The sequence below is a fragment of the Colias philodice genome, chromosome 11 (genome assembly GCF_061535455.1).
Source record: "Colias philodice isolate Cphi_HAF_F1 chromosome 11, ilColPhil1 Martin Lab GWU primary, whole genome shotgun sequence".
NCBI lineage: Eukaryota > Metazoa > Arthropoda > Insecta > Lepidoptera > Pieridae > Colias > Colias philodice.
This window is the reverse complement of record NC_143096.1, coordinates 9,345,027-9,369,054: the sequence shown is the minus strand read 5'-3', so window position 1 is coordinate 9,369,054 and position 24,028 is coordinate 9,345,027. Positions and strand designations below refer to the sequence as shown.

The window sequence follows — 24,028 nt, the reverse complement described above, 5'->3', positions numbered from 1 at the left end:
ATCTATATTCAAATACTGAAAATATCAAATCGTCACACTACCACACAAAAGCCATATGCAAAGGTGTTCCCATTTTAACTTATGTGCACGTATTAATTCCGTAAAATTTAATTACATACCGTTTATGAATAAAGCTCTCTCTCTATGAAATTAATGACTGCCCCATTATGCTTTAAGAATACACAAGAAAAAATATGACCAACATTTCTCGTACTAAATCTGAAATAACAAGCGACGTCGCGAATAAAAGCTAGTATGATACAATTCTATACACAATGCCTGGCTCGAGTTTGGAAAGCGATTCTGTTATGGAAATTTCAATTGGAATAGTTATCGATGTGATCGAACGGTACCAATTGGTGTCGAACTGCTATTTAATGTTATGTAACCTTTTCCAACGAGTAAAATGAAAACGTAAACGGGGTATCACAGATAATTTAATTTTAAATCGACATTTGTTTTCGCTCTTTGATGTCTGCAATGGTAACGAGTTTCAGCAGTATCGATGGCAATGTTTTGAATAACTATTTTGAGTATTAGTTTATCAAGGGGTATCAATTTAGCAATACAACCTTAGCCTTAATTTTTATTCTCGTAATAAAAAAAACTGTTTATATTTCAAATTGTAACTGGCCGTCTATAAAATTTAAAATAGGAACGTCATAAAAAGAATAGTCACAATGGCGGGAAAATAAAGAATGATGCTCTACATTCCAAATGATGGACGGTGATGAAAACACTGAATATATACCAAGTAAATTAATAGTATTCGAATTAAAGGTAAAGTAATAAAATATGTAGTTATAAAATAAACAAAGCTAGGTTATTTTCTATGAGATTTTCATATTTAAATTTATAACAGTATAGCTGACGTCATTGTAATTTAAACTTTCTTATACTGTCCGTAAATAGCAGCAGTTATAAAATCATATTTCAAAAATGTTTCAGGAATACCGAAGTTGGTATCGGAGAAGCAAGTTCTAGAGTCGCTAACTTATCTAAAAGATATTTTTTATCAGAGAACGGTAGTGGAAAGAGTGTGAAGTTTTAGCTTTTGTTTTCCATCAGTTCTCTAGCTCGCGATGAATAAAACATCTGGCTCTTGAAGGGTTAAAAACTTTGAAAATAAAATGGAATTCAATTCAGTACAGCCACAAAGCATATTGGCGTCGTTGAGTGAAGTCCCACGACCTTTACGGAAGCGGGCCAGCTATGCGGCTGAAGAGGCATTATCGTCAAGTGATCAACACATCCGTAATTCTACAGAATTAGTTTGCAAGATAAAGGAGTTTTTGGTAATTATATTGGGTATAGGTATGCATTTATCTTTACTTTCAACACTGTCAAAGATCCTTGAAAAAATTATCAATAGCCGACTAATCAATTACCTAGAAAAAAACAATTTAATTACTGCTTCTCAATATGGATTCCGGAAAGGAAAATCAACAGAAGAAGCCATACAGAGATTAACAACGTTAATTTATCAATATCTCGATAGAGGGGACAAGGTTGTTGGCGTGTTTCTTGATATAAAAAAAGCTTTTGATACAGTTTCGATTCCGATTCTATTATCGAAGTTGGAAAGCTTAGGAATTCGTGGTCATGTGCAAAATTGGTTCAGAAGTTATCTGTCTTGTAGAGAGCAGTATGTGAGAGTAAAACATGATATGAGTGATGCCTCGTCGTGTAGTTTTGGTATTCCTCAAGGCAGTACGTTAGGACCTACTCTGTTCTTAACCTATATTAATAGCCTCCCTGACCAAATTGCTACCGACACTGATATCCAGATGTTTGCTGACGACACGGTCTTGTTATTTCACGGTCACAGTTGGGAACAAGCTTACAGTAAAGCAGAGAGAGGATTGAAAAATGTCACAAGCTGGCTTGAGGATAATTTACTCACATTAAATATTTCTAAAACGAAATATCTTTGTTTTTCAAAGACAGCCACCTACGGTCCATCCACAAGTTTAACCATCAGGCTACACTCTTTTCCATGTAATAGAGGGCAACTAAGTCAATGTAATTGTGCGACACTAACTAGGGCTACATCTATAAGATACTTGGGTATACTAGTAGATGACAAATTGAGTTGGAAGGACCATATCACTCATGTTTGTAATCGTGTTAGAAAGCTAGTTTATATATTTAAGCATCTAAGATCAGTTGCTAACAAAAAACTGCTTATCCAAGTGTACAAAGCACTATGTGAGAGCATTATAAATTATTGTGTGACGTCATGGGGTGGGGCTCCTAAAACTATAATGTCCGAACTTGAGCGTGCCCAGCGGGCAGTGTTAAAAGTACTCATGCACCTACCATACAGGCACTCCACGGCAGATGTTTACGCGAAATCAGGAGTTCTTTCAGTTCGCAAGATTTACATATTAAAAGCTCTGTTGAGATACCACCGTTTTACAGCCCACACACTGCCTCGAACATGGAAGAGAAAATTAAGGTGCCCTATACCCACCACCAAGACTCATTTTGCAAAACGGCAACTAAATTGCATTGCTCCACGGTTATATAACAGTATCCCGACTAATGACATCAACAAAATTATAAATTTACCTACCAATCGTTTTAAAAAATACATTGTCAATTGGCTCCAAAATCTTGATTATATACAAACTGAAAATCTTTTCATTACTATTAAATAAATGCTTGCAACAAAATCAATCACTCATGCACACTCACGCAAACATAGGTACACACAAGCACACACACTCACTCATACTCACACACACACACACACACACACAATGTCCATCGGCCCAAATCATATTCTTTTATTTTCTTAATCATTTACTTTGTATTTTTTCATCATTAGTCACTAAAATTTATTTTGTTAACTTGCCAAATATAATGTAATATGGAATTTGTAAGGGAAGGCACTGCCTTCTGAGATACAGGTAATTACCTAGTTCAGAAGGCAGAGCAATATTGTAATGTTATATTTGAAGTTGCTAATAAATTTTATTTTATTTTTATTTATTTTATTTTCTGTAAGGGCTTTATAAAAGGCTTGGACAAATATTATCCATAATAATTTATATTTCGTGGAATGTATCCAAAGACTTCATGTCTAAAAGCCGTGATTAATTAAAAAATAGTACAAAATTTAGATCAGTCTAAAATAAAGGTAGATATTATTGTTTCTAGACTCTCTTTTAATTATTGTACGAACCAATAAGAATAATTAATTGCCGTAAAGCTATTAAACGTATAGGGTTTTAATGATACGAATGCTTTGAATTATTCACATGTTTTGAACACTTTTTTTAAATCACTTATTGGTAGTTTCATATAAATAAAAAGACTTCAACTTTCGAAAATTAATAGAAGTTTGATATATTTTTAATCATTCTAGTAAATGTCTATAGGAAACCGTCGTTTAATAAACGAGCGCTTAAATCTCTGATATTGGTGCAGCTTAATCTTCAGTTACATCAGAAGTAGCCCGACTATTACAAATACTCGGGTATTGAGTGAGGGTTTGAATTATAATTTGGTATAGGTATTAGGTACACTTTTAAAATTGATTTTGAGTTTTAATGAAGTGAATTACTGAATAAAGATAACAATAGGTATGTTGCTCAATCAAAAATTACTTTGACAGCTTTATGAATAATAATTCAATTACATCATACATGGTTTTCAACCCAATGTAGATAACATTGTAAAAACTCTATTTAAATATTTCTTAAATGAAGGGTTTCAGGAACGATTTAAAATATGTAACAATTTAACACATTATTCTAAATGTCTTTGATTGTTACAAATTTATTGTTAACTATTTGTGCCCGCGACTTTGTTTGCGAGTCGATAAGGCTTCTCCACCGCGTTTTAATTCGAGTGAGATTCCCATTTATTTCCACCAACCGTTCCAGAAATTTTCTAGGCCAAAGAGAAAGAAAGATAGAGAAAAATAATTAATGATAAAATGTTAATAATTTGTGCTTTAGTATCTTGTAAATAACTAAACACTTCAAAAACATTGTGAAATCAGTTATTACATAATATCACAGACAGACTATATATTTCAATGTGATTTAAAACATAGAGTATTAGCATAATATAATTATACTATGATATTAGTTGTACAGGTGGTATTAAAGTTAATGAAATAATCCTATTAATATTATAAATGTGAAAGTTTGTATGGATGTTTGTTACTCTTTCACGCAAAAACTACTGAACCGATTACAATGAATTTTAGCACACATATAGAGGGTAACTTGGATTAACACATAGGATAGGTTTTATCCCGGAAATCCCACGGGAACGGGAACTATGCGGGTTTATCTTTGAAAATGCGGGCGAAGCCGCGGGCGGAAAGCTAGTTAAACATAATAAATTACAATACGTATGTTACTTTGCAACGAATGTAGAGAACTCCGTATCACAATACAAATTCAAAATAATCTCGTTGAATCAGTTTTTCAATAAAGACGCAGGGGTATTTTCAAATTAAATAAGCGTATGAGCACTAAGCCGACGGCCGGGTTTCAAGCTTGAGATAAAAAGATAGGATTAAGTTATCGGACGCAGGCACTCTTCCCGCAAGAACTGGGAATTATTAATGAGAATCATTCTGCCTTTCGTTTATAGCTTTTAAAACACACTTTAGTTAATTTTCAATTTCAAATGAGTGTAATACGTGAATAACTTTGGGTTATTAGACATTAATGTCTTAAAGTATTTTATAGCTCTTATGTCTTAAAATTCTGGAAGTAACAAAATCCCTCACATTGGCATGTTAACTTGTACGAAGTTGATAAAAAAAGTGTTGAAGAATTGTTCATAAAATCGGAACAATTATATTTAGAAAGCGCTCTTCATTTATGTAGAGCCACAAACAAATATTCAAACGCAACTTTACATCTGCAATATTCTATATTCATGGTGTTTTTTTTAACGAAAGTAGCGAAAACCGTGTGCCGGCATAACCTTATTCTGATAAAACGACATGCACGTAAACAGTAGCGGATTGGCGCCGAAAGCCTGACAAATTGATTGGGTTAATCGCGTTCACGAGTGACTAACGAACACGCGGTGTCCAGCTCGATAATTAAACTACGGATCCCTGCATAGGGTAAATTTATTACACTACAGTGTAGTGACACCTTAATTCTAACCACGAGAGGTTAAACTGTCTTTGGGTGCCTGTGCAGGATGGATATTAGATTCTCGTGGTACCTATACAGGGTGTTGCTCTTTGATATGTTTAATTAATTTAATTTCGTGTTTTCTATTTCAAGTAAGTTCAGTAATTTTTTAATAAGAAAAGATAAAATTGTCGTGTTGAACAGAACTTGTAACCTAACTCCGCCGAAACTGCTTGCTTGATCTGAGAAAAAGTTCTAAACTTTTTTATATTCGACATTAAGTATAATACTTACATGTATGATGTACCTACTTATTATGTACTACAATCTTGATTTCACATAAACTCAAATAGACAGACAAAATATTTCAAATGTATGAAGCTGATACGATTAATATATGAATAGAGTACCTATTTATTTCTCTTTGTACACAAAATTTTGTACATACATAAGAGAATTAATAGAACAATTTAAATCATACTGTATAAAAACATAAAATATTGTTAAGCGTCAAATTGGATACAAGATTGGTCCTCATTAGGTGGTTACAAGGCCTTAACAGGATAACGAAATAAAAGCTTGTAATATTGAAATTTTGTTGAATATTAGTTTGACAGTAAGCAACGAATCAGACGATTTATTACTTACAATGAAAATAAGCTCTACAAATTTTGACAGACTTTTATAAACAAATGTGTATTGTAGGTAGGCAAACTATTTTTCATACAAAAGTTATAAGGGTAAGCTCATAGAAAACATTTGCCGAGGCAGCTACTAATAAACAGCAAACATAACGACTTTAATGGCTGGTTCACACTTTGATTAGTGCGAGTGCAGGTGATGAGTGCGAGTGCAGGTGTGTAGTGCGAGTAGTGTCCAATTGACTGCGAGTGCAGGTGATTAGTGCGAGTGCAGGTGTGTAGTGCGAGTAGTGTCCAATTGACTGCGAGTGCAGGTGATTAGTGCGAGTGCAGGCACGCTGCGAGTGAGGGGGAAGGGAGGGCGCGCGGGACGTGGCTACTCGCAGTCCACTCGCAAAAAAATAGAACACGCTTCTATTCACTTTACTACACAGCCTACTAAACACTCGCACTAAACAGTCGCTGTCCACACGTAGTACTACTCATCACCTGCACTCGCACTAATCAAAGTGTGAACCAGCCATAAGAAACAATAGACGCACAAATCCATAGCCTACAATGTTCAGTAACAGGAGTAGCTATAATTATTGCGGTAACGAAGGGGGCGGGGGGTACAACTCCGTGCAGACGTTGTAATCATGCGAAGGAATTGAACAATTATTAACACTGCTCTTCAACTAACTCAATGTATTGGAAGCAGTATAAATTATAGCGATTTGCGATTATTTAAACTGGGTGCTTTGCAATTTGTTTATGGTTTTATTGTTATTATGGAGGTAGAAGGATGGAAAGATATTATGTACGGACGGTATTGGGTGATACAAAGGGTTGAAATATTGGTGGAAATTTCAGGGATGTGTCATCATAGTATGCGAAAAAAAATAAAAAAAATTGCGATTGCACAAATATTGTGTACTGGTTCTGTAGCAAGGCCTAATTGATACAAATGTTGACTTTAGCTTTTCTTTTCAAATCAATGTTGAATGGATTATATTAATAACTAGCGGTCCGCCCCGGCTTCGCCCGTGGAACATATTTACGTTTTCTCTACATAAGAACCATCCTTGTACTTCAAGGAATATAATAGAAAAGAATTATCGAAATCGGTTCAGCCGTTCACACGTGATGCCGTGACAACGCGAAACGGGTGCAGACCCGCCGCCTTTTTATAGCTCCCGCCGCGAAGCGCGTCGAACGCGGCAACTGATACACGAAAATAATCCTTATGGCATGATTCTGTATTCACGCGCGATGACTTATAGCGTATTTCATGTATAACTTTGGTGTTTCTAAACCGATTTACATGATTCTTTTACTATAACCTGCCCAGGAGTATGAAGAATAATTGTGCCAAATTTGGTTAAAATCCGTCGTGTAGTTTCTGTTTCTATAGCGAATATACAGACAGACAGACAGACAGACAGACAAAAATTTTACTGATTGCATTTTTGGCATCAGTAGCGATCCCTTATCACCCCTTCATTTTTTTTTTTTAATATATTTCATGTACAGAATTGGCCTCTCTACAGATTTATTATAAGTATAGATGGGCAGCCTGGAAGAGATCGCTGATAAGCGATAAGGTTGCCTTATGTGCTGTGAATGTTTCCTTTTCTTTTAATATTATATGATTATAAAATTTGTAATCTAATATGTATGGATGTATGGATGTATGGATGTTTGTTACTCTTTCACGTAAAAACTACTGAACCGATTACAATGAAATTTAGCACACATATAGAGGGTAACTTGGATTAACACATAGGATAGTTTTTATCCCGGAAATCCCACGGGAACGGGAACTATGCGGGTTTTCCTTTGCAAACGCGGGCGAAGCCGCGGGCGGAAATCTAGTGGTACATAAAACTGTTAAATAAATAATGGTGAATATCTTCCTTATCAAAAATCGAAAGAGTTTTGTAAAATTTCTAAAAGCCTGTATTTGAATCTTGTAAGTAGTAACCACTGTAAAACGCTTCTAAATAAAATGTAAACGGCGAATTCCAAAAAAGTTTCAAAGAAATAAGTCCCATAGGATTTGAGGGCCCGCTGTAAGTCACGATCAGATAGCCCTCGGCCCTTATTTTTGTAATAAATTACTAACCACAGTCTTATTCTTCCATTCCACCTGCCTTTCCTGTTATTCGGGTCAGTGTGGTTATACTTACAGGTGCAATATCTAACGTTTAACCCGTTGTTTTGCATAAATACATGTTTGTTATTTTAGTATCATATAAAACGTTTATGGATAAATAATTGTAGAGGGGGATGTCTATGATGTCTTTCGAAAGACAGCAGGCATATTTGAAGAATTTGTGGAAAGGCTTAGGGTATTTCACCAATGAACACAATTTAAATTTTATCCTTTTTTCTTAGTATTATAATGTTCACCCATTAAAAGTAGCTGTGTTGATGATAGATCAACTGACTTGAATATAATTATTTAACGATCCGAAGTAAAAACAATTCGAAACTAATGAAATTACTGGATTCATTAAAAGTTTCCCGGCAAAGCCTACTTGGTCCCCTCTAACTATTCTTATAGAAATTTATTCTGATCCGTGAAAATAAAAATACTCTTTATTTTAAGAATAACGTTGAGGGACGAAGTCTCAGGCACTCATCTCAAGAGTTGTGAAAGAATGTGCGAAAAAATTTTGCGTACACTACACGATTTTCAACTTTAACACTTTGGATTAGAGGGTATCTTTTTGTTTACAGATTCGTAAATCTAGCAACGTTAACAAGTAAAGGTTCGGTGGCGGATTTTTTTTCGATTGTAGATCTTATTGCATGAGTGGTAGAGGCTAAATTGTTTTTAAAAGCATTGTATAATCAAACACTCGAATACTGGAGATGTCCTACAATAGACGTCAAAAATGTGAGAGTTTACTAACGAGGGGAATATGATTTGTTCTGCTCGTGACAACTCTCCTACACATCGATATCTTTATACCAAATGTATGCATCAGTATTTTTATACAATTTTTGCTGTAACTCTATCTGAAGTATATATTTTAATATAGCAATGGGGTGAAAGCATAAAAGGTTACACGTAAGACCGAAGCAAACAGCTTACTAGTCTTAATATGACCCCATCCACAAATGACCCCAGCTTATTGGTTCTTATCCTTCATATAATATAATGTCAGATCTTTAAGCCTTTCTGTAGAACAAAATTCTACTTGCAATAATTTGCCACCACACCCTTTGAGATCAAAGTGCGTATGTGTAAAGGTTGTAAAAAACTTTCGAACTTTCAAACACCTCCTAGGATTTTTATTTTTATTTGTGTGGTATATGTAACGATCCTCATCAAACATGTATATTATAGGTATTTGCAATTGCTATAACCTAAAAATCTTTATTTTCAGACTTGTAAAATTACATTTAGTAAAAGATTCAAACATGTTCATACCAAATTTTGTATTATAAAAGGATCAAAACAACCAACAAATTCCGTTCACGCAGTAAATTAAAAACGGCAAGATATCAAGCTCGAACAAGAGTTATCAATACTTGCAACAGGCAATTAGACTTCCTTACAAATCGGTTGAAGTGGGACACGCGCGATAACAATCGCACTTAGGAATACTAATGTACACAACGCCTCGTTATCTCACTCTTGGGACGTTCATGTTTTTAATATTCTCCAACTGTTTACTTCAATTGAGTTAAACTTCAATGCAGTTTGAAAATAGCGTTGCTTTTATCATTTAGTGTGGTCAACCTACTTAGATTGTCAAGATTTAACATCTGCTTATGTATTCTGGATCAATTCTTAGTAACTTTCAACCCACAAAATTATTATTTGGTGTGGTCACCTTACAGATTGAATGGTTTGACATCTGCCTATGCATTGTGGATCAATTTTTTACTAACTTTAAAAGCAGAAAGGCGCAAAATGCTAATAAACAATAACTTGGCAATAACAGACTGCGCTGAACATCTTCTCAATTAAAAGTAATATTATATCAAGTACTCATTCCTTCGTGGAAGTACTTTGAAAATGTTAGTGGAAATTTAATGTAAGTAAGTTCGTTATGATATTATACGTGCAAGTTTTTATATCCTTGAAAGATGTATTTTAGGTATATGGAATATCTCCAAAAGAGGAGCTTCATTAGTTCAGTTACTGAGGTTACTGAGTGTCACATTAGTGGAAATTTGTCCAGGCTTTTTGATGCAGTACTCAAGCGTGCTAATTACAAACCACTGAACTAGTGGAGCTGGAACCTCTATAACACAAGGTCGTACTATCTACAGCCAATCAGGTGTACAAACTTGAGTAGAAACTCTGAAATTGTGTTTATCGAACACTTCAGTAAGTTTGTAAGGCGTAAGTAGATTCTGAACAATACTTCAGTTTACTTTATACATTTTACAAGGTAGAAAGGATACATATATTATAAAGTTGGCAATTTTAAAATCGATTCGCTTTTCAACTTTCATAGACATTTTTCTTCTTTTTACTAACATCGAGGATAGAATTTGCTCTCCCCTAATTTCGCAAATATCGAAATCACTTCTACAGCTAACCCAAATGCTCATTGCCATATTTTGAAAAGACATATGCACAAAATAAATAATTACAAATGAAATATAGCATAAACGAAAAAAGCCAATTTAAAAGTATCCTGCTGCTATTAATATTCAAGATAAAGAGAGGCATTAAAACATAAATGATACCCTTACAAAAATTCCCCCAATCTTGCGACATATCGTCCCGTACATCGCGTCAAAACATTGTCTCCGAAAAACCTATCTCCCCTCGCAACTGTCAAATTGATAATATCAGAGCGAGACAGATGTATAGCTTAGCAAACGACCATCATGCAAGAAAGAGACGGATGAACGCTATTCAGGGTTACCACCTGTCGTTTTTGCATAGATGTAATTCTAAAGATAATTTCGATTGCAATTAGAGGTTTCCCACGTTCATAGCAATAGCGAAACGTTTTTCATGTATTGATTATTGGAATCGTGTTCGAAATAACAAGCTAATATAGCTCTAGCTGTTTATAATTGGTTTATGTTGGAAATATTTTATAACAGAAAAATGATGAGAGATCTTATGAACGTGTCCTTATTCATAATAAAAGTTGCAATAAATAATTCTTAGGACATCCATTTCATTAAATTGTTAAAAAAAATTCTTAATAACTCACTCATTCATGAAAATCAGAAACCATTTGAACGAAAGCGACCAGCAATCTTTTGATCAATTTAATTAACCATCCCTCCAATGTTTTATTTCCGCGAAGTGGCAACCATGACGACATCCGTCATAATAGAGTACTAGAAAGATGATGAATGAAGACACAGTAAAGCACTTTGTGGTAAATAGAACCATTATTATATTCTTAAGGCGTTTAGTTCTTGAATATTAATTTTGACGTATTTGCATACTGTCTGCCTTTTTATAATTTAATTTGTCTGGATAAATTGAGAATTATTTAGCTTTTAATTTTCGGAACATCGTTCACGTACGATTCATTTGTTTTAATTAAGAAAATAGTTGCATGAATAATATAAACAAAAAAGAATAGTAATATATTAAACTTGATAATTTTACGTGTATAAATTTTAACTACATTTTCATTTAGATTAAAAAGATTGTTTTATTTTCGTATATGTATATTTAATTTACCTCACATTTTTAATAGTTTTTTTAAAGTTTAAATAATAAATCGTTTGAAAGTAATTAAGTCAATCAGTAACATATGCTCTTGCTCTTATATAACTTGCTCTTGATTCCTTTCATATGTCATCTCTACCTCCAAATTATTTTTCTCGAATAATGGGCATTGAGCTCTAAATTCTACGGGTTAAATACAAAATAATTTTCACACAAACCCGATCATAACGTTGTCCAAAATCATGTTTAATCAAACCAAAATTACTCCATGCGCCAACAGAAGCGCTACGAAAACATCGACAGCGTTTCGTAAAACACAAATTTCCTCCAGAGTTCCAAAGCATTAGTCATAATAACGTTGCAGTACCTTAGCAATAGATTGAGGTTTAAAATACTGCGCAGTTCACTGCAGTCCACCAGTTATATAACATTGTACTAATTTGTTTTGGCGTGGACCGGAGCCAGCTAGCTCTATTATAATTTAGTGTCTATTTCCCGTGGCAAGTAATCTACCTCGTTGTGATTTTACAGCTGAAAATTTGTAAGACTTGCTACCTATTTTTGGTGGAATATTGTCACCAGAAGGTACTAGATACCTATATAGAAAGAACTAAAGTTTTCTCGCCTGGGTTTATATTTAATATTTACCGTACAAGAACCCTATATTTGGGAAAGCCTATGTCACTTTCCGGCCAATAAATTATCTCTATACAAGATATAGAGTCGATGCGTCATTCTTTTGATAAGTGAAAGAGGCAAATCTGCAAAAATATTTTTCTATTTCTTTTATTAATAAGTAATAGATAGTGTGTATATTCATGACAATTTTGTGTCGATTATAGGTGATATTTTAAGTATTTATAATTAAAAAATACCAACATTTAGAATTCTATTTCTATATAATGTAATTAAAATTGAAGTGACTAAAAATGTACTAAACGATAGGTACTTTGTTTTCTGGGTGTCTTTTTTATTCCATCATCACATGTAGATAGCTGACTCTATCCGGGCCTGCTAATTAAAGGCTAGTAGCTCACAATTCATTTTATTCAGAAGGCAAACGATCACCCGTATTACCTGGTGGTAAGTTTAATGCCGCGCCGCCCATCGTGACCGAGGTTACGAGTGTTGCCTACTAGAAAAAGGAAAAGAAAAAGGACAACTTCAATTAAATACAAGAAGTTCTAAAATTCACCCAATGGATCATCCTAACAAATCAAGTACCCAGAACTTGCCGCCTAACTATAATCCTATGACAAAATACAGGCTTCACTGTTTGTCTTTACAACTAAAACTCTCGAACAATATAAGCATTCAAATTGAAAATTTCATAGAGAATTCTTGTTAGTACTTTTTATTTAACAGTTTAATTTGTTTTTATTAATCAAAAGCAATAAAATGTAGTGTAACTAATTGGTTGAATTATAAACGACTATGTCTGGCAATACGTGGGAAATCATTTGACTATAATATGGACTATACCATATTTAGGTGAGACTTTTATTGACTTCCATCCATTTTTTAGTGATAGCACTTTTAGTGCAATAGACTGATCTTCTGAACACAATTAAATTAAATATTAAATAGTATTATTGTTATAAGTAATTCGAGTAGGTCGGATATAATTCTATCGGAAATATTTAGATCCTCTCATTAAAATTCAGGTAACCTTAACAGGTTACTTTAATTTGCTTTTACATCAGTTACAAAATTAATTAAGCCCTTGCAACAGTTAAAGTTACGTTATAAAAGTTGATTTTTAATTGTTTTTAAATAAATAGTTACCACGAAGTACAGGAGAGCGCTAACCTAATTTGTACGAGTTTACGTTGCCGGTTAAAATTTTAAACATATTCCTGGTCCAGGTTTTTAACTAAGCGTAGTTTCAGAAACGTGTTGTTAAAAGTACACGTCGATTAACGTGGGTTTTGAGGTATTTTAGAAAGTTTAATTGCTAACGGTTTTACGTTATTGTTCCGAACGAGATATAGTTGGGAGTTTTTTGCTCGTGTTGGATACAATTATTTTATGGAAGTCTATGTAGACGAAATTAATTTGTATTCTTGAGTTCAATGGCACTCTGTTTAAATGTGTTGTTCAAATTCGTGCTATCACATTTGTACTTAGAATGAATTGAACATTTTTATTGAAACTTTTTATAGTTAGGTTTCTGTAAAATATAGAATCACTGAACTTATCACATAGGTAGGTACTCATATAATTTGTGAATTTGTGTAGGAAATATAGATACATACTTTAATATTGTAGAGATCGCTATGTAGACACACCTACATTGCACACACACATTTAAAAAAACAAAATTAGAAAAGTTTTCAAAAGATAAATAAATCACCTTTATATCGATACAAGACTAAACAAGAGAAACACGACATTAAATCCTGCGATAAGGGCTTCAGAAACGCAGTTTTTACGATAAATAAACGATAGGTATCTTAAGTAACCATTACATCCCCTTGAAAATTCCACCCTCCAAGGTGTAACTGACAACAGTAATTGATATACAGCGTCATTAATCACAAACTTCTAAATTGATACATACTCTTGCTCGTTTTGTATAAAACTGCTAGCTTTTACGTATTTTCAAATTCGAGATAGACATAAATTTATTAATAATATTGCCATTAATAATCGCAAAGAATACGTACGAATACGTAATCATTTTCTAATAAACAACTTACATAAAGAAGAAAATCTCTTTCTAATATCCAGATTATTTATGAAAACAAGAGTTCAAACAAATGCGTGACTTGAATAGAAATACTTTTATCGTTTTTATCTCACGATAAATATTACAGACTTCAATATCGTTATTTAAAATTCATAATTCTAAGAAATCTAACGCCTCCATAGAGATTTAATCTACTAATAACGACCACAACAATAAAATATTGTAATTTGTATGTTAATATCTGGAAGAACTTTGAAATGTTTTGGTTTGTTGGTTTATTTTGGACTGAAATTGGTGGCAAGGGACGAGTCCCTGGAGATGAACAATTTTACCAACTTACATAATGCTTAAAGGTCTAATCTAATTTGTAAAATTTTATAATTAAATAACGGCTGAAGTTGAAGAGAATGGTGTCATAATATGAGAATAACAGGTTTCTTAGTCTTTACTATGACTTTACTGACTGAAGAATGCATTCATGCCACTACGTGAATGGAAACGCTCATTGCCTTTCTGAAATTACACTGTAAATTCTTGAAACTTACCAATTATGCTTTTTAAGAGTATTATATATCTTATCCCCTTGCCAAATAGTGGTAGATATTTCTCATGCACAGTGCACACCATATTATAGACACAATAAAACACTATAATGTTACACACAAAAATCAATATGACGCTCTATTTAGGGGCTCTATTTGGGATTAACATCACAGTATATATTATTATCAAATATATAATATTCGTATGTAAATATTATAACAACGCTAATATAAAACGTATAATATAATAAAAGCACAAAACAGCTTAATATTATACGTAGGTAAATAATATATACCTAGTTCCCGTTCTCTCTATTAACGATCCTGTTTCGTTTCCATGACATTAGGGCCCGCTTTGTCATAGCATTGTATATTGTTGTACCTACTGATACATATAAGTATACAATATACATACTCAATCCATAGAATAACTGACAATGAAGACTTGTATGTATATTTTAGGTAGAGATACAGTTGGAAAAGAAAATTCATATTCATTAGCGATAACTAATATTTAAAGAGTAATTAAACTCAAAGAAGAGTTTCAATAAACCTAGAAAATTATATAAATGTGTATAATAACAGCTTGTTGAAATGATTTTTTTTCATATAGGTATTGTGTACTAATTTATTTGAACCAGGATATAATAAACACACACCTAGTTTGATTTGCACATGCAACATTTTCACATAAAACATTTAATTAGAAAAAATCGATGCCAATTAAACCGCGTTACGTACGTTCAAAGTAAAAAGCCACAAGTTTCAAATCGGGATAACTAAGTTTTCCCCAATGCAATTAACGTCTTCAATCGCGGGAAGTAATTTTTTCTTCTTTGAATTTTAATTGAACGGAGTCAGCAACCTAGTTACGATTTATCAGGGGCTGGCCAGCGGACCGGAGCAGGAGCTATGTAGAACAAAATCTATTTCCAGCGATTCCATTGAGGCTCTTTGCGCACAAAAGCCTTAAGTCTAACACGTAATATAAGAAAGGATGCAGTGGACACTTGAAAAGTTATGTAGGATTTTTTAATATTAGGTATAGCTTATTGCTGCTCCGGATGGGCGAAGAATGGAACTTTTCTTTGGGGTTTTGTCGTCTTTTATATAACATTAATAACACAAAGTTGTTTTAGTCGTACCGAGTTTCTAAAGATGTTATTTTTGTCACAACCATGTGTTGAACTTAAACGTAGAACTAAATACAGTCTCTTCTAGTTATCAATGATTAACATTACTTAGTTTCAATTTATTATGCCTTTATTGACTGTAACGAGATTAACTAGAACAACTTTTTGTTAAAGTGTAACATCAAGTGTTGGTGATCGTCAACTTTTTACTATTAAACTAGAAGAACTGTCTTTTCATTGAAATATTGAAAAGTACCACTTGATTATATTACTTTGTTTATAAAATGCTTCATTTTTGCCGTTTGTCGTTGGTTCAATACAGCAGAAAAACTGGTCTGCATTTCGAATACCATCGTATGGAAATATTTTATTACAATTGTTTTCACTAAAAGCTTTAGCTTATTTTTACTGCCTACCATCGAAAAACATATATGTTGGATTTTATTCGTTTTCCATAATTTTATGAATAAACAGTCTGAATTCTCAAGAAGATAGACATTCTAACTTGGTAGAGTATTCAGTTCTGTTGCTTACAATAAACTGATCAATAGTTTAACTTCAGTCTAAAGAAGAGAAATTTCATGCAGGCTTTTACCTACGAATCTCTATATACAACTAGGTAGTTAGTATTCATCTTTTGACGCACACGTACAGCTATGCAGAGTAAATAGAGCCACTTCTAGCTGTAGATGTCTGTGAAGTTTCGGAAGTAATACCTGAGTTTTATATTGTATACGGAGATTGTAAAGTTATGTTTAATTGTGAATACATTTACGATACAATTTTAGATATTAAATACCTATTAAGTTTTATTTATAGCGAATTTCATAAATATAAATATTAAACTATGAAAAGTAATTGAAACACTTATATTTTTATTGGATTATCGCTTTTCGCCGATAAGCTTATTTTAAGCTAGGGTTGTTGATAAAGCTACTTTAATTACACAGCGTTTTACGTACATTTTTAAATTTCAACCAATTTATGTGTACTTCGTGATTGATTACAAATAATGTACGTATCATGGTTCATTGCATTGACCGTTTCAAAGGTCATAATGACGACTTAATTCTCTATAGATTGTTTACAAATGAAGCGTCCATTTTGGGCAGGTGGTGGCTCGTTACAGCTCTATCATCGTTTGATAAAGGTGAAATACAACATTAATTGCTGTCAGGGGCGACGGCCGAAACAAAAGACCCTTGTTTTTTGGAACTATTGTCTGGCTTCCCTCCGTCACGGTCGTTGCTAGCGAAAAATGCTACAATCTTATGACTGAATTTTGTATGAAATTATGAAACATTTTTCGTGTAACGTAAGTACTTGCTGTGGATAAAATGTAGGAGTGATGTAGCAACAAACTTCACAAAATATGAGGAATTGCGACGTTCGGATGCTGATGTTGATGTGATCATCACCATTGATACCTACTTATGAACATAATTATCTGTATTAACTTAATTATTACTAAAATAATGTTACCTATAAGTAGTTATCTTTTGAATAGACTCATTATTAATCGCCGTGATATTATTACGACACGTTCTTATCAATAATTTAAAGGTTTCCCAATAAACGAATACTGCCACACTACAAATTAATTACCTCTATTTTCATTATACTATTTCCGAAAACGATATCCTAATCAACTCACCGTCCTGTTTAACAGTGTTCCCGAGCGGGCCGCAGCTGGCCAGCCACACCAGGAAGATCCACAGCATGAGCCCAGCCCCGTCGCGCCGCAACTCTGGCTGGTTGTGAAAGTGCCGAGTGGTCGGCCTCTGCCGCGCCATGCTAACATCGGGTATCACTTGTGGAGAATTGACATCGTAGTTTCTATAGCCATTGTGTTAGTCCATGGTATGCCTGGAAAGAATGGTTTTGTTATTTGTTGAGTTTTGTAATCTGTTTAGAGTTGCGCGATTTATGAAGAATGATATGGTTTATAAAAATTTGTAAAATAATCATAAGTAACAATGTAAGAATGTAGTTAGAACATGTAAATAAATTGTGACAAATAAATATTATTTGAATCTGAGTCTTATTTAAAATGCATTTTGTAATTTGGAACATATTGACTATGATTGAAATTCTCATTATGATTTTAATAAAAATGTGATTGTAATTAAATGTGAAAAATTATAATGTAAGTAGATAGGTTTTTATCTACTTACATTATAATTTTTCACATATTATAGTGGATGTCCCTTTGAACTAAATGAATACAGTTCTTAATTAATTTTAAGTCAGTAATTATACAAAGTGCTTCATCAGAGTTCGTACAAAAGAATAAAAGCTATTATAATATGCGGGCTTATTAAGCTGGCCAGTGTAAAATAAATTTTTAATTATAGATTGTAGGATGATAATTGATAACACTCGGACATGCTAAACTAATATATTATGTACCTATTTATTATTCAACTTGACCATATCCTTCTAATTTGTTTAAGCTCACTTACTTATATAGTTATAATCATAGAGGTTTCTGTGATCTGTGGTTATAATAGTACTTAATAACTTTACTTATATAGATTATAGTGGATTTTATTAATAAAAATAACTAATTCTCAGCACGCTGCGTGATCGCCGCAGGTCGAGGTCAGGAGTTCGTCACTAAATCAAAATTCGATAAACTAGATTGTACCAAAGTTATAATTTATTGCAAATTACAATTAGTTGAGAAAGCAGAATAAAACTGAATATTATTATGGAAAATATATAAATGTAATGTACCTAATGTGGAAGACGTCGGTCGTCTCTAGCACAGGTTTATACCTAGTTGAGGCGATCGTCGAGTTTGTATAATTTATGTCAATGTATTGTTACTCAATAAATGATTTTTATTTTATTATTTATTGTAATTTTTTTCTTATATTATGATTTTAGAAAAGGTTTAAATAAAAAGTTATTGAGCGTAAGAACCTCTTAAAATATCTATATATATGTATGTATTAAAATAAAATTAACTTGACTACAAATACATTTAAATATAATTTTTAGAGCATTGCAGGCTCTACAAGTATACACATAAGGAGCTACAATAGCCACTATTATCTTTGTCCAACATTTTCTCTCTTTATTAACTCACGAATGAACACGAAATAATCACTTAACCGACATTAAACCAAATTGAGAGGCGTCAGTATAAATTTATGGACTTAAAAGGTAACAAATCGATACAACTGCTTGGGGCTGTGTCTGAGAATTTTCTTCGACGATATCTCAAACGAAACTATAGTTATTAGGGTCAAGTCAGTCCAACTCTTGAAGAAATTAATAAAGAGAAAAACATTTCAACAAACTTCTGAACATAAACTACGTTTAAATTTATTTTTACTAAAATCTTGTAAATGCGTTGTTAGGAAATTACAACCTTAGAAGTTATATAAATGTGGGTACTCCAAAAGTATGTATTATCTATACTAATATTATAAAGCTGAAGAGTTTGTTTGTTTGTTTGAACGCGCTAATCTCGGGAACTACTGGTCCGATTTAAAAAATTCTTTCGGTGTTAGATAGCTCATTTATCGAGGAAGGCTATATATCATCACGCTACGACCAACAGGAGAGGAGCCACGGGGGTGAAACCGCGCGGAGCGGCTAGTATTATATATAACCTTCTCGTGTCGCGGTGTTTGAAGTTTAAATCCTCCGAAACGGCTTGACCGATTCTCATGAAATTTTGTGTGCGGGTTGGTCTGAAGATAAGTGATAAAAATAAGACAGAACAACGTTTGCCGGGATAGCTAGTTTTAATAATATAATAGTTTTAATAATAAAGGAAACTTCAAAATATTAAATGCATACAGCTCGTACACAGCGCGGTCACAATAAATAAACGAAATACCCAGCTATTGTGTTTTCTTCATCGTCCTCTGCAGTAAATGATTTTAATGAATCAAAACAGTATCAGATCAGTCGATAAGACAGCACTGAAACCTAATGAAAAGCTGCTCACTTAAGCTCAGTTTCAGTCAATAGTATTAAAACAATTTCTATTTAATATTTTACAGACCTTTTAGTGTATATTCCCTTTTAAGCTGATTTTCCAGAACCGTCTTTGCCCTTTTAAGTATCTGTTAATAGATCAAATGAAGTTTCGACGAATTTAAGTACCTATTCATTAATTATTAACTTTTGAGTTTATTATAGTTTCTGTGCGTGTGAAAGCTGATTTGTAAGTGTAAAATTTTGCAATCATTTTTTATCAGAAATATGGTTTATAAGTAGGTAGGTATGTAATTATTACCTCTTCAGTAAACAATTTGTAAAGAAAACTGTTTAGAATTCATATTATAAAACAAGTTTTCATTTCAAACAATAGCAGCAAGTCCCTATCTATAGATAATTATAAGTAAAGTATAAAAGCTTAGTCAGAATGGAAAAGAGCAATACTCGTTTGTCTGTGAGCTTTACAGGTAAACACTTTAATGGGACTATCAAATGTTGTTTAACAAAGGCCGTTACAAACTAATGTTATGAAGCACTCGATCATACGCCATTTGGGACAATGACGAACCGAACACCATAATTCATGGCTCTACCGAGCTCTGTCTTAAAACTACATCAAACACAAACTTTACGCACCAAATTAAACCCTAATCGGAGGTAATAACGCTCAAGATTTCAGGCGAAATTTTCATTGTTTTGCCCTCAGTCACGCGATCTGCTTATTGGTAGAATAAAAATAACTTTATTAGGCGGGGAAGTTCGAATTATGATCACGATTTCAGGACCGTGTTCGATCGTACCTCTGTTGTAATAAATTTCCACTCTACGACCTTTTAAGGACATTTCAGGTAGTATAATAAAATGATAAAATTAGCGTCCAGTATAATAAATTGTCTTTATACACCGAAGGCCGTTAATTTTATTAATACCATTTCAAAGGTTTTTTTACATCGCAAATTTTTAAAATTTTTAAAGTTTAACTATGTATAAAATTGTATAAAATTACCTCGGATTATATATTTAGGGTTATTAGGCTTTATTCTTATATGAATATTTTAAAGGCATAATGGTGTTTCGGAGTTAATTTTTATAGCGAGATTAATGCTATGTGAGCAAATTGGTGCCATTCAAATAAAGTTTTATAAAGAGGTTTTGTGTTTCTTATATTTTTATGTTTTCTGATGATTATGAATTCAAGAAATTACCTTTCATTTTAGCTGGTAATACTTTTACTATGACCAAATTGCAATAAGACCCTTACCGTACCCACTCTTACCGTACATACAAATGAAGTGTTATAAAAACATTATAACTCATAATCCATACGCTTATTTATAATTTAATGGACTTAAAGAACGGTCAGTAGATTTCAAAGGACCTCTATTAAACCAGGTATAAACCTGTTCAGGGGATTATTACAGTTGTATAAGAATTTTGTTTGTATAACCATCCGTATATTTGTAATACAATGAAAAATGTTATACTTAATGTATAGATAATAATATCACTTTCAAATAACCGCTCTTAGAAATATGGATTTGAAGCCGTATTGGAGAAACGTTAATTAAATTAATTCTTAATTAAATTGTTGTCAAGAACCCTACATAATAGATCTGCTTAATGTTCTCTACTTTCTTTTTAATTAATTTATAATTAATCGCAACTTGGTTTTCCAAATGAAAGATGTCTTGATTATAATAGCGAAGCAAATATCACACAAGATACGGCATCTTAAGCATTTAAAAATAAAGAAAATAGTTCTGAGAATAAACATACCAGCTTAATTTAGACCTATTTTGTGGCTATGAACAGAATAGTAAATACTTCACGCATTATACGTTCTGTTTTACATTTTATTTCTTTGTTTGTGAGGTATTCCATCTCAAGATGTTTGTCTGAATGCAAGTCAAGTTATGTTCAACTGCCAGGTGTTGTGGTCTTTTTTAATCACGTCTTTGAGATACATTGAATGCCACAAAAACATTTATAATGCGTTGCGTGCCCGTAGCCAGCTGCTTGTTTGTGTGTTCAGAAAAAGTTACCTTTAAATCTTACAAATGTAATTACTTTATTTCAAGTTTGCTTTATACTTTACTATCTTTCAACGCGCGGCTGCGCCCACTTTGTCGAAAACCTAATAAATTATATACTAAAACCTTCGTCAAGAAACACTCTATCTATTAAAAAAAACCCTATCAAAATGTTATGTAGCGTAATTTTAAAGATACAAACACACAGAAGGTGGAAAGCGACTGTGTTATATATTTAGTGATTCAATATAACAATAAAAGCTACAGCTTGTATCGAATATTTGTATCACTAAACAAACTGCAACCAAAATTATAATAATGACATGGATCGCATAAATTGATAAATAATTTACAAATTTCGTGAAATAGCTTTAGGCAGTCATGTAATAGTAAGTTGGGTTCGCTCGAAAACAGATGTTACCCTCTAGGTATTTTGTACTGACATTGCATTATGTGAATATGTAGCGACATAATTATATGTCGCTACATTTTATGATTTTAGAAAATAGTAGATATATACATATAGTTTTAGTACTATAGAAATACAAACACTAGAAAAATATAGTTACCTATATTTTTCGTTACGACGATACGATTATCGGTATATTTTTTTACAAAGAATTTAAAAGATACTAAATACTTATCTTATAAGATGAAAATGTAATAATAATGTACTATATATATATATATATATATATATATATATATATTTAGAAATAGTAAAATATAGCACAGCTTTTATCTAATGGCAGGGATTGTTAGATTCTCTGTAAACTGCATTTTTTCTTTAAACAAGAATCAGGTTAAGTGCGATAAAGACTTGAGTTCTCGATAATTATCTTTTACGTTTTATTTATTCTACAATATCTTCATCTGTATTTAGCACCAGCAGGTATTTTAATTTCCTAGTGTAATATTTTATATTAATATTTAAAAAAGACATTTAAACTCTTATATTTGTCTCTATATATACGATATCAAAACATCTTTTGCCTTTTTTCCACAATCGACATGCAAAATTCCATTCATAAAAAGTAAACACCAAAAAAAGCATACCAAGTAGCAACATAAAGAGAGCTACATTGTTGTATGTACAAAGTAGAGTACAAAGTTGCAACGCTTTTATTCTTACAATGAATTATACGATTGTTATAACGTCTCATAGAAACGTGGAGTCGATCATTTCAGGCAACTAGGCTTCCTCTAGATGGGCTTTAACTCTGGAAATATAGGTCAAACTTGCAGGAATGTAAAAGGAGAAGTAAAACGTACTGTGTGGTGATGTAAACCCTGTATTAATATTTATAGACTACTTGGATGCCTTTTGGTGGCTTTGCATGACTGTATACACTTTGATGATTGGGCGTCCTTGTTGTAGCCCTAGCCGATTTGGAATGAGCAAAAATGTAGCAATTTTTGAGAATTTTCAGCTATATGCCAATGAACATAACTAATCGAAGATACAATTATTCTTTACGTATCAATAATCATTCATCCAACACAATGTCTATATTTGATATGATGTTATTTAGTTTTTACCAATAACTACTATCCGTATCCAAGTCTATCCCATAAATTATTCATTAATATTAATCCATATTATATAGTTAATTTTACCATAGATAGAAATGGTAGTTCACCACGACAGTAACATATTATAGTGTATTATAAATAATATGAAGCGATTAATAATTATTTCTTTAGGATACAAAGTGAAATTAGCTTAAACAATTACGAGGAATAATAATATGCCTCACCTTTTGAAAGCATTCAATAAAATTGTCATGCACGAACTAAAAATTGTATACACATATTTAAGTCCGATGTAATCAACGTGAGTTAAAATAGATTTCTATATTTAATTCTGATTTATTTGAGCGATATTTAATCACCCACGTCCAAAATTATAACCTACAGTCAAAATCATATGGTTTCAAAACTTATCGTTGAAAATATGTATTTAAATATCAGAGCGGAGTCTTCATGAATTCGAAAACACATTTGATTTGAATTTAATTAATGTATTGAACACATTTCTCCCACAGAACATACTATAAATAAAGCATGTTGATTTTGATAGTTTCTCGAAAATTGATATGAAACTCAGTAATATTAAACATTAAACTAAGGTAATGTCGAATTGAAATTCGGGCGTGCTCGTGTAAACGTGTATTGGAGTGGAAACTGGATGGAAATGTAATCCCTATCTCAGTTAACTAATAACATTTGTAAAGATTTAAGCGAAGGTAAATGAAATCTCTTTTGTTTTCTTTTATCTCTCAACAACAATTAC

At 32.5% G+C, this 24,028-nt stretch overlaps 1 protein-coding gene across 2 annotated transcripts in view; it reads right to left on the bottom strand.

Moving 5' to 3' along the window:
- The window catches only part of LOC149484804 (uncharacterized), an 87,433-nt gene that overhangs the window by 58,734 nt on the left and 4,671 nt on the right, over positions 1-24,028 (bottom strand). For both annotated transcript variants that reach the window (XM_089701102.1, XM_089701100.1), the window contains exon 2: positions 17,406-17,617. In XM_089701102.1, the coding sequence (XP_089557228.1) occupies positions 17,406-17,544 (139 nt within the window). In that variant the 5' untranslated portion in view covers positions 17,545-17,617. The remainder of the gene's footprint in view (positions 1-17,405; positions 17,618-24,028) is intronic.